The sequence below is a fragment of the Cyprinodon tularosa genome, unplaced genomic scaffold, assembly GCF_016077235.1.
Source record: "Cyprinodon tularosa strain WSP-4 unplaced genomic scaffold, ASM1607723v1 ctg617, whole genome shotgun sequence".
Lineage (NCBI taxonomy): Eukaryota > Metazoa > Chordata > Actinopteri > Cyprinodontiformes > Cyprinodontidae > Cyprinodon > Cyprinodon tularosa.
Window position 1 is genome coordinate 275192 of NW_024039360.1, and position 12651 is coordinate 287842.

General features: G+C 36.8%; 1 protein-coding gene across 1 annotated transcript in view; it reads right to left on the minus strand.

The window, feature by feature from the left end:
- fstl4 (follistatin-like 4) overlaps positions 1-12651 on the minus strand; it is a 249648-nt gene that overhangs the window by 211944 nt on the left and 25053 nt on the right. Inside the window, exon 2 of the mRNA XM_038307643.1 lies at positions 7972-8109. Within this exon, the coding sequence (XP_038163571.1) occupies positions 7972-8103 (132 nt within the window). The 5' untranslated portion in view covers positions 8104-8109. The remainder of the gene's footprint in view (positions 1-7971; positions 8110-12651) is intronic.

Here is a 12651-nt window from a genome sequence, read left to right on the forward strand (position 1 = left end):
ATGGAGCCGATCTGGAATTTCTGTTTGGCTATAACACCTTACTATAGGGACAAAAAACTGCTACCAATGACAGCACACTCTCTTTCTGAAAATGATACAGTGGACCCTGTCTTTCTTTGTATTATATTTTCTCTCCTTGCCATACCAACTGAAATGCTGTTGCTGCCAATAATTTCATGTTTTTCTCTATAAATAATAATCTTCGCTATGTATTTATTTGTTTAACTGTATTACTATTCTTGACAAAGTAAAGAAAGTAGCTCAAAGTGAGCCTTGTTCTGCTGGACGTTTCTTCCTGTTTAATGGAAGTTCTCCTTACCACAGACACTTTATCTAAGAGGAAGAGCTGCATCCTTACCATACCATGTGATCAGCTGTCGTCTGTCACCTCCCTGTCATGCAGGAGAAGCGACTCCTGGTTTAATTACCTCACGCAAAAGGCTGGTTTTCCCCCCCAAAAAAATCACTAATTAAAACAATGAACTAAACACAAAATGTTTTTAAGTGTAGCTTGGAACATAAATTAATGCATCTACAATTTACTTTGAATCCACTAAAGTGAATAGAATTGGATACATGTATGAATACATGGATACATGAATAAGACAATCATTGTGTAACGACATAATATAAAATACTAATGAAATAAAAGAATATGCAATGACAAGAGATTTCTACATATTTCACTTTGTGCCATTTTACAAGGTCAAGCAAACTGATACATAAAGCACTAAAATCTGAGGCATGCAATTCAATTTAATTCAATTAAATCCAATAAAATTTAAAGAAACTTTATTGATCCCAAAGGAAAATTTAGTCCTTTGATAAGTTAAATTAAAAAACATTTTCTTCAGTTAAATACATGCATATGTACTTAATATTATCAATTGTTGATTATGTTTTTTGTACAGTGTTTTGAAAGGCACTTTGAATAAAATATATTGTCATCATCATCATTATTATTATAATAATTATAATAACAATGTTGTTTGTTCAACCAACATCATTCACAAACACTAAAGATCTTTAAGAACACTTCTATTTATATAGAGATTGAGCTAGGTACACTCCATTTACTTATTGAGTATCTTCTAACACTACAGGCATTTAATCTTAATTAGGCGATATTATTTAAGCAAGGCAAGGCAAGGCAAATTTATTTGTATAGCACAATTCAGTACAGAGACAATGCAAAGTGCTTTACATGATTAAAATATAGGAAAATAAAACAGAATCAAAGCAAGTAGAAAAAAAATAAATTAATAAATTAGGCAATTTAATGTGCATTGCGTGCTTATAAGTGACCGATCACTTGGGCTTTTTGTAGCTTAAGGACTCGCATAAATTTATAAGCTTGAGATGTGCTTCATTTACATATGCAGAGAAAACAGGCTATTGACATGATATTTCAAAATAGAACAAAGTGGTCTTTCAGTGCAACACCACTTCTGAACAATCCAATATGTGGCAATATTTCAAGCACAGTGACATTTTACATTTTTGTCCCTCAGCATAGATGCCTCCAGTAATGAGGCTCACCGATAAAAGTGTGCGTTTCTGTATAAACCCATCCCTCCACCCCCCTTTCAGCTTCCCAGGAGACCAATACTCATGAGGAACACAGCAGTTGTAAGGCTCCCTGTCAAAGCTACGTCTTTACGGATACATCTCTATTCCTTTTTCCTCTCTACATATGCCATCTGTCCATCTTAATTGCAGACAGGCTTCCTCATAATGGCCAAATAAAACTAGGTTAGATCCTCAGCACCACCTTCCATCATTTTGAGAGCGCCGTTTGATCAATTGATTAAAGAATGAAATCAAGCTCAGAGGTGGCAGAGAGGTTACATTCTATTTTCTAAAAATACTGTTTCTCTGTTCTTTGAAAAAACAAAAGGATTTTTTAATCATTACATTTTATATGCTTAGACATTAGGGGAAATATTGCCATGTCACATTTAATTAGCAGTAACCTGTTTTTTCCACTTTTTTCCCACCCTGTGGTATTGCTTTCTTTTCTTGGATATATTTAAATATTTTCTATCAGATGTAATTTGAGGACAAATCAACTGGGTTTCGGTGAAGACGGATCCAATATTTTCTTTTCAAATTATAGCTCCTGGTAATAGGAGCTGAGAGGTATATTTTTAAATACAACTTTTGTTTTCCCATCAACTAAAAAAAAGTGTTAGAATCTTGACAGATACAGTGTGCATAATTGGGAGGAGAGAGGATTCAGGATATTTTAACCTTTGTTGCCGTGGGCTGTTATCTTGACTTGTGTTACCTCTTGGCTTCAGGCAATATGACAAGAAGGTATTAAAGGAGTATGTTGAATTAGGACAAAATCTTTACCAGAATGCAGTAAAGCCTGGTGTGTATGAAAGTTTTATTACAGTTTTGGTGCTTCCAAAGCTATGGAAGTTCTGAAATTGATCCTGTGTCTATAAACCCTTCCAGGACCCTTAAACAGGTCAAAGAGACATATTCTGACACTGTTACAACTACTGGTCTCTGAATGGTTTTTCCTGATCCTGAAGCGGTTCACTTCCAGTGCAAACTTGTGCTGAGCCAACGTACCAAAAGCAGGAGGAGGTTTTTTCTACTTTTTTTTTTTTTTTTTTTTTTTCCCCCAAGCATTTTATTATCAATGCACTGTCACAAGTACAGAGCAACAAAATTAACTCTCTGCATTTAACTCATCCCCTTGGGGAGCAGCGGGCTGCCATCGTGTGGCTCCCAGGGAGCAGTGTGGGGTTAAGGGTCTTTGCTAAGGGACCCAGAGTGGCATACTCCCACTCTGTGGCAGTGGGCCTCTAGGACCTTAGGATTTCAAGCTCTATGCCCTAACCAGTACATGGCCACTCCCCACTCTAAATATTTTTAAAGCCCATGAGATGGACTTTCTTCTTTGTTTTTTGTTTTTGTTTTTTTTTATTAGGGTGACCTATCTCCAGTGGTCTATGGGTGACAGGTTGAATACACCCTGGGTAAGTTGCTAGTCTGTCACAGGGCACCACAAAGAGACACAGAGACAATCATACACACATACTAACTACTAAAACAATTTAGAGACAACAATGAACCTAACCGTCATGTTTTTAGACTGTCGGAGGAAGCGAGAGTACCTAGACAGAACTCACGCATGCACATGGAGTTTGCATGTTCATGGAGACAATATGCACTCAATGCAGAAAGCCCTCAGGCCATGAATCGAAACCAGGACCTTCTTGTTGCAAGGTAACAGTGCAACAAACTGTGCCACAATGCAGCCCAATAATTGCATTTTGTGTGAAATTTTGTTTGTTCTTCGACTTTATCAAATTCTAAATAGCAGTGTGATATACAGTATGCTGGCACTGCTCTAGCTGACCTGTTGCAAAAAAAAAAGGCTGTAAAAATGTAAAAAGGCTCATATCAACTTTTTCAAATCATCACATTCCTCTTCTCCAGTATCAATAGGGTGAACCATACAGTAGATGATCAAATAAGTGTAAAAAGGTGTGAGGCATTCACACAGACTGCTGTAAACATAATATCATCGATATTCCCATACATTATGATATGAGGCTGTGACTATGCTGGAAGCATTGCATTTTAGGGAATAGCAAGATTACCTGGACCATGATGATGACTGACTTGAGGGCAGACTAAACTAACAAGAGCATTGCTCTTGTATCTATGTGTTGAACTGGTACTATTTTCGGTAAGAATGATTCACTGGACCTCTGTCATCCCAATGCTTCACTGGTGTTGAACAAAAGGAGGTCAGGGCGCCCGGGTAAGCTATTTCTAAAGGAACACTATAGCATGTAGAGAATTGAAAAATCTATATTGATGAATTGTGAATATGAATAAATTACATTTTAAATGGGGGGAAATGGTTAAGTCAGATTTTTAAAGACCAAAATAATCCATGAAAGATTGAGAAACATCTTAATATAATAAAATGAGGAAGCAAAAACATGACCATTTTTGCCAACATTAAATGTCATAGATGGGCGTTCTGATTTTCAGGGGTTTTTGTTATTTTGTTTATTAGTTAAAGCTGTTAGGGTTCTAGAAATGGTTAATTCTAGCACAAATTCCCCATGGGTGTTTAACATAATCAGGATTAGATCAAGGCTCTTCCTGAAGCCACTTTTAGGAAATAAAATAATTCTGTAAATGTATCCTTACTGTACTTTTCAGATATCACAGCCATGGATAAGTGCAATGCTGCCTGGAGTGAAATTTTTATATAATTCATCCATACAAGAGACTTTTTTGACATGAATAATACTTCCTTTATGTGAATAACAAATCTGTTCCCTACCTCACTCAGCAACACATATATTTTAGCCCTGGTCAAACTGTGCATTTTAGTTTTCTTGACCATTGATGCTTTTTCCAAATAGCAGGTCTGGGGTACAGTGGCAGAGCCAGAACATTTTCATTAGGATGGTCAGTCAGAGACCAACATGCACTGAGGGGTGGCTGAAAACTAATAGGAACCAATACCATGATGATGATAATGTTGGTAAAGTTAAAATGTGTGCTCCTAAATAAAGGGATAATAGACTGATAAATATATTTTATCTAGGAGTCTTAGAAAAAGAGAGATAAGGAAACAAGGGGCACAAAATGATTGTTAAAAATCATACAAACAATCATGAAGAGCTATCTTCTGCAGTTTTGCTATAATGCAGTTTTGTAAGACTAGGTGAGAAAGTGTTAAAACCAGATTGACTGTAACTTAATTTACTTCATTTGGCAGGCTTAATATTGTGAATAGACTAACAGAAAAATGTACTCTACACCAAATCCTGTGACATTTTACTTTTATTTATGTCATGTTCTGCCTCACAGCCACCACTTTAACAGCTTAGGCAAAAAGTAAGTAATATATTGTATGAGCTGGGAGCACTTAAGGCCATATGTAGACAATCCTAAAACAGTAATATTGCCTCTGCTTCTATATAAATGATATCAGTAAAAAAAATAAAATCTCTGTGAGTATCTTCTTCCATTAAGGAAGCCCTTTAAATTCCCCCAGCAACTATAAACAGAAGTTTCTGCAAAGACCTACATTTTGGCCAAAAGCAATGTTATAAACAAGGCCACTCAAAATAGCAAGCTTGAGGATCAGTTGATCTCACTCTTGTAAGTCCATTGCTGTGTTTCATTAAAAGTCATGTATCAACATTAACTGTACATATACTTTATTTATATTTCTGACACACTTCAACCTTTTAACTGGAAACTATTCAATTCTGTTCCGTTTATTTATCTTGCACCAATTCACTAAAAACATAATCTCAAGGCTCTTCACAGAGACAATTCAACCATAGTCAGAGTGGTTCAAAATACTCTATCTAAAAAAAAAAAAGAGCTGATTGCATGGACTCATTGACTCGACAGCAATCCCTCATAAGAAGCATGCTTGTAGCGACAGTAGAGAGGAATACTCCCTTTTAACAGGAAGAAACCTCCAGTAGAACCAGGCTCAGTGTGAGCGGCCATCTACCGAGGCTGACTGGTGTTCAGGAGACAGAAACAGACATACATCTACAGTACAAGTGACAGTTTTCAATATACAGTAGAGTTGCACTAACTTTATAATATTAGCCTAAGAGATACACAGTTACCCCAGTGGGTGTATTTAGATATGGAGTAAATCAAATCTTTGGTTTCAGAGGAGTAATTCATTAATTGTATTTCTAATATTTTTGTGTTTAAAGTGTGGTGGAGCTCATTAAACAGCAGACAAGCCTTAGAATATTCTATAATTGAACTTTTATTCAGCTTACAATGGAGAATCTCTCCTCTATATTCAACCCATCCCCTTGGGGAGCAGTGGGCTGCCACTGCTTGGATCCCAGGGAGCTCCGAGACGTAATGCTCTAGCGCAATGCTCCACTAGGCCACCACTCCCCTATTTTACATCTATTGGTTAGTTTATTAGGTTAGGTTGTATGATATGCCAAACTAATTTCACCTGGGAACAACGAATGTTTATAGCAATGTTAATGTTTCCTTGTGGGAACCAAACCTTTAATCATGGAAAGGATCAGTTTAGTCAAAAATAAATAAATAGAATAAAATAAAAAAAGAAAATCACTTATACCTTATATCACAGGGCTATCCCAGCTTATACAATATTTTACACACTTTTTGATTTCAGTCATCGTAATGATTATGCCTTCTGTGAGCTACAAGATGGAACATTACTGAAAAGGAAGGGTTGCAAAAATGATATACGGCCTTCAAGCACTTATTGTAATAGATTTAAAAAAAAACAAACCTCAAACACAAAAGGGGGGGAAATGTTAAATGTAGAATAAATAATAGCTAGAATAAATAATTCCATCATTATCCCAACACATTGTTAAACAACTGAGGTAAATAAAACAAATATCAACTTACACATTTGCATTAGGACTGGGTACTGCGTTTGATATGGCTGCATACGTTATGTTATGTCAGCCTTAAGGTGTTCCTGAGTTTGAATATAAATTAAGATAGGAATGTCAGGGAACTGTAGGATATAAAGCAAAGCCTCATAGGTTAAAGCCATTATCAACATGTAAATGCAGTGAGGAAAAGCTCCACTTCTGAAAATGAAAACAAGAGAGCATTCGCCATCCCAGGAAGGAGGCAATTTCCATCCTTTTCATTTCTGTGTTTATGCAGTTTGTCCCTGTTTGTTTTACACATAACCCTCTTACCCATAAGCCTTTAATCCAATGAGCACAGTTTAGTCTTTCTCCATGGTTGGTGCTGCTCTTAACAAACCCCACAACTTTTGCCATAAATATTATAGTTGTATTGTCAAATTATCAGCATTTGGAAATCTTCCACCATCTTCAACATGTTATGAAGATACATTACAGTAGCTGTAGAGATAAACATAAAAATATGTGGCCTGAGTTAATCGGTTCAACACGATCTGCATGAGAAAGCGAACAGATTTCTTTGAAATCTCCCAGTTTTGGTCATAGTTCTGCTGCACTCCTGAAATAATCTAGTCTTTGACTATTTTAGGACCAATTTTGTCACAGGAAGGAAAAAGCTGTCCGTCTTAAATAATTTGAGAATGCATTCATGTAATTTCATAGATACACACAATTCCCTCCAGTGATGGCCTTAAGTTGTTGCTACACTTGACTCTGACACTGCATGAATAAATGGATGGTGGAATGCATCAAGGGATTCCAGAGGAGGGTGGGGGTCGGGGTTGGGGGGGTTAGAAACAAAACCAAACAGCAGACAGCAAGCACCCTTGGTCCATTTTACCTAGAATTTGACCAGCATGCTTTAATATTTTTTTTTCTTTTTTTGCTGACAACTTATTAGGGTTTAATGTTATTTGCTATGCACACTGTTATCATTAATTGTGCAGTATTTGGTGTGAAGAGTTTATAAGCTTCAGGCTTTTTTAAAAATCTCCAACACATTTCATTTAAAATATTAATTGAAAGCTCTCACCTATTCCTGATGCAGACTGATAATCTAAGGTGAATGTATGACTGTTCCAGTAGTTATCTTAGCCACCAAATACCCAGCAAATAGCCATACAGATAAAAATTATTTTTACATTATAATTGTGTTTGTGGATTATAGTTAATTACCCAACAGACAAAATGTGTAAATCCCTGTCATTAAAGGAGTACATTCCTATCATTCTATCATTACCCCACATTAGAATCGAATGTTTACAATTTCAGCCAGGCTCGGACTGGGATAAATTTTCGGCCCTGGCATTTTTCCTTCCACTCCGGCCCTCTTATTTACTAGTCACAGGTAGGTGTTTCGGCCGGAGAGTAAGTGTTGGGGCTGGTATGATTTAAGGAGGGCCGGCCCTCGCACGCTGAAATTAGGACCGGCCCACTGAGCAAATGCCCGGTATCACAGATTACCAGTCCGAGCCTGCTTTCCGCTAATCAAACGTAAGGGTTAGTCTTTCATAAAATAAGTAGTCAGAATGCTTACCATGAAGTGGGACTCCTGGTAGGAGCTGTGTGTATTCAAGCTGCCTCGTTGGCTGTTCCTGTGTCCCTCAGCAGTCCAGTATCCCAGAGTTCCCAGCAGAACAGCCACAACCCAAATACCAACGCTGCCCATGTTTACCTTAATAAAAATGTGAAAAGAGAAAGCCCAAAATAAACATAAACCTTGCAGCACAATGACATATACAAAATACATATTTATAAGTATCATTATCATATTAATCTGTGTTTGACCAGCATGTAATAGTGTTAAGCGGATAGTACTGAAATAGTGTGAAACAAAAGCAAAAACAGTTAAAAACGTTTGTCCAAATGCATTTTATTCGCTGCTGTAACTTTGTATCAGAGCGGCCAAGAATTTAATCTGACATAATCTGTTCGTAAGGGGATGCTTATTGACAAATGTATTTACTTAACAGTAAATAATTTTGCCACAGAGGAGATTAACAAGGTGAAACAAAATTCTATTAACTTGCTTTTTTTAAGCAAGTTTTTTTTTTAATGGTCAGGTTTATGGGAGTAAAAAGCTGAAATAAATAACAGTTAGTCCTACATGTTATATAAGCAAATTTATTTATATTATACATCATAATAATTTCACTTCTACCAGTTTCCTACTAATTGAAAAGTACAGGACATCCACAAATGTATACCTGCAAACATTAAGACTTAATCACAAGCATTTGGACGCAATATAACCAGAGGCTTGCATGCACACAGATCGCATAATGAAGCTGTGTAAACATCAAAGACCAAACTGAAAGGTTATTTATATGTATTATGTATAAAGAATCAAAGGTTTCTCTGATGACATCAAAGACACCTTCTAATAAGGTTAAACAATGAAGTGTTAGCATGGGAGCTTAAAATATAAACTACGGAGCTCAGCGTATCTGTTGTTACATTCATTCTCACTCATCAACATGCTTAGGAGTTCAGACATGAACCTGCACTTTGGATTCTACAACACCCCGGGGAGGAGAGAACGTGACATGACCTTAGTGGTTTGCAACAGTAAAAAAGAAAATTGAGATTCAGGGAAATGACATAAGCTGGGGCTCATTTGGCGTGACATCGCTCCGACCTAAAAAGAAGTAGTGAAAAGCAGCAGACCAGCATACTCTGGCGCAACGCAACAAGCTTCCTGCTAAATTCCCAAGTTCTGTGAAGACTTTCGTCAAAGACTTTTAGATTTATGGTAATACACAGACCAGGGGTACATTATGTCTTCATGTAGCTTCTTCATTGAAAGTGTTTGCATTGCCATATCCTCTTTTCAGACACATTTTAAAAGAATTTCATTTGAAAATCAATTTAAATACAAAAATCTTCTTTGAATCGAAAATCTTTTCTTGGAATTGAATTTCTAAAGACTGAGATATTTGCATCTCTGGTGTCTACCAGGTAAAATAACTGTCTACAAAGTTAATTGGTCAATATATAGGGATAGAGGGAGTCACTGTTCAGTTTGTGACATGACAGTGGCAGATCTAGGAATCAGAATCAGAATCAAGTTTATTGCCAAGTAGGTTTGCACTTACAAGGAATTTGACTTGGTGTTGTTGTTGCAGACAACACCAACAACACCAATAGCCCGGCTATTTGGGCTACAGCCCCGGATATTTTCTCAAGAGCCCCTGATCTCGCTTCTGAGCAGTTCTGAGTAAAATGTGCAGTACTGGAATTCACCAGGGAGTGGCAGCATGCACAGAAAAGCAGCCTTTAGCATTTCCAAGCAGAAGAAGAAGTTGTCACTACTAGCTGTTGCTAAACAGTCTTATGTCCCAGGTATGTGAAGCTATGATTGACTTCCAGACGTTCTTTGTCCCGGTGTTGTATGAATTTCTGTTTCTCTCGTGTCAGGAGCGTGCATTGAAGCCAGAGAGGCGGACATGGCTGATGTGACCATTTTCACAGAGTTTCTGATCGATTTCTCGCTAAAAACAACTCATAATCATGTCACTGTTGTAACATCCAGTTTAATCAGCAGCTGTTTACAAAATTTAAAAAATAAAAGATATGCATTTGTTTGTCTTACAAATACTGATGCTAGTAATAGCAATGATATTCTAAGGCTGTCAACTAGAGTGACAGAAATATTTACAGTATGTAATTGGTATGATATTTGCCATTGTTCCAGTCTCCAATTTGGTGATAATTCTGCCAGCCGATGATGCATAACAATGTTGATATCTGCTTGTGCGCTTGGGGGGAAATTAATTTCAGGGTCCAAAAGGATTAATTAGACAGTGTTAGGATGGGTAATATTGTTTTATTTGAAGATTGTTATGTTTTTTGTGTTTTTCATTTTGTTTGTTTTTTTATACCCCATGGCTAGGCCATTTTAAAATATTAGTTTCATATGCAGTACATTTAAGTAATTACTAAAAATCTAGAGTTAGAAAAATTTTGGGACTCATTTGGATGTGGCCCTATGACAAAAGTTTTGCTTTTGTTGGTATTTCTGGCAAGATTTTACAATATAACTTGGATTCAGTTCTAACATGGAAGTTTTTTTTCTTTCCTACTGGATTAAGTACGACGTTCAAAACGGAATGTCTTGTGTCATAAAAAAAACAGATTGTTGAGATAATTGTTGATAAATTGTTCACTCATACTTCCAAAGTTGCTGTTTGTCAATATACACTTTATTGCTGCAGTATATTCTAGGCACTCACTGCAAAATCACATAAGCCTTGTGAAGGTAAACATCACTTTGAGGAAATGTGGACATTTTTCAGCTTGCCTATTAGCCGTGGGCTAATGGGTCCTCATAGATGAGAGCTCACCCATGTGAAATTAAATACCAAATGAGATCTGCCAGTCACTGTTTCAATGTGTTGCCTGAGGCTTCAGGCATTGGCCACACACAGCTGAGTACTTATGATGACACACACACACACACACACACACACACACACACACACACACACACACACACACACACACACACACACACACACACACACACAAAGAATTGGTTGTGTGCACTAAAAGATGTTAAACTCATAGAGGAGAAAGTATATCAGGCTGACGGTCATTTGACCAGAATATTAAAATATTTAAAGAGTTTCATAGAGACACTTTTAAAAGCAAGAAAATTATTGACAGCTCATTTCAGTGCAGCTCATCAGATCTGCTGCATTAAATCAGCAAAAAATCTTTTAAACCTTCTGCTTTAAGGGAATAAAAAGTACAGTTCGGCTCAGAGTTTCTTGAAATGGCTCATGTTCAAGTTTCAGATTTTTTTTTTCTTAAAAAAACTTTGTACTTCCTTTTATCTTGACATAAAAAGTACTGATTATTAGGCTTTTTATGTTGGGAGTTGAGTGAAAGACTACGAGCACGCTGAAGTACGCTGAAATATGCTGGTACACGTTGATATACGACAAGTGTGTTGTATATCAATAAGCAGGCACAAAATTTCCCGTTGTATGCTGGCGTATGCTCATACATGGGGCATAAGTTATAAGTAACTTATCTGATCGAGGACATAAGTTAAGTTGAAGTTACTTATAAGTGTTACTCATAACGTGTGCATTACTTATGCGTAACTTATTACGAACATATCTCCACTGCATATCAACGTATTTGACATATTACAGATAACCGCTGAAAGTGTTTCCAATGTACAGCTACCGTATAATGGCGTATAGGCACCATTTTGGTTTAAAAGATGGTTCAAAGGAGGAAACCGTCTATACTCCTCCAGACTGAGAAGGTGAGTGTGATGGATCCTCCCTGCGTTCACGCCGACGACCAACAAACTTCCTAGCTGACATGACGCTGAATCTGCTGCGACTGCAAGCCTTCTTTCTTTTTCTTTTTTCTTTTTATTTCTTTTTTTTTTGGTGGACTCTGGCTTGTGGCATTTCATGGACATTACTCTGCCGTGCGTTATGCATAAGTTAAGATGTCATTGTCATTGGTCATACCCTCTGGACTCATTATGAATACATTATGTTTATGGCAAAAATTGAAAAAATACATAGAAATGTCAGCGTATGTCAGCGTTTTAGGAGATTCTGGGACGTCAGGCATACGCTGTCAATATCAGCAAGGTGTGACAGGACCCTAAGGTGGCAAATCAAAGTTCAGTCCCAAGTCTCTTAAAGACAAGTGTACATAAGATTTACAAAGACTCATTGATAATGGCCATTGAATAATTGGTAATTTGATCAAACATGGTAAATTAGAAACAACAGTCTTCATTAATAAATTCTGTTCCCTTCTACTCAAATTATCTACAATCCACTTACCAACACAGCAATAAGAACATTGTTTATGACACTCAAGTTTCAATCCTCAAGTCAGTGTCAGGACTTTGTAATGTAAGTCTAAGGTTTGACTTAAAGTTGAACGAAGTCAACATCTCTGTCTGAGGTACAGTAAAAATCTGTCCGTACACTGCAGTTTTTAACTGAAATATTTACAGAGGAATGTATCAAGGTCATTAAGCAAGAGGCGATTTTTTTCATACGATAAGGTAAAAAATAAATTTCCATTGACTGCTTAATTTAGCTTCAAAGACCTTTTAGAGAATGTGTGGTTACTCAGGGACATACACATAAGCATATTAAAAGCCAATTACTCAAAGCAAGCTGCATAGTCTGATCTTAATCCCTCAGTAAGCTACAGAGCAGTCTTGATTAAAAAGGACTAT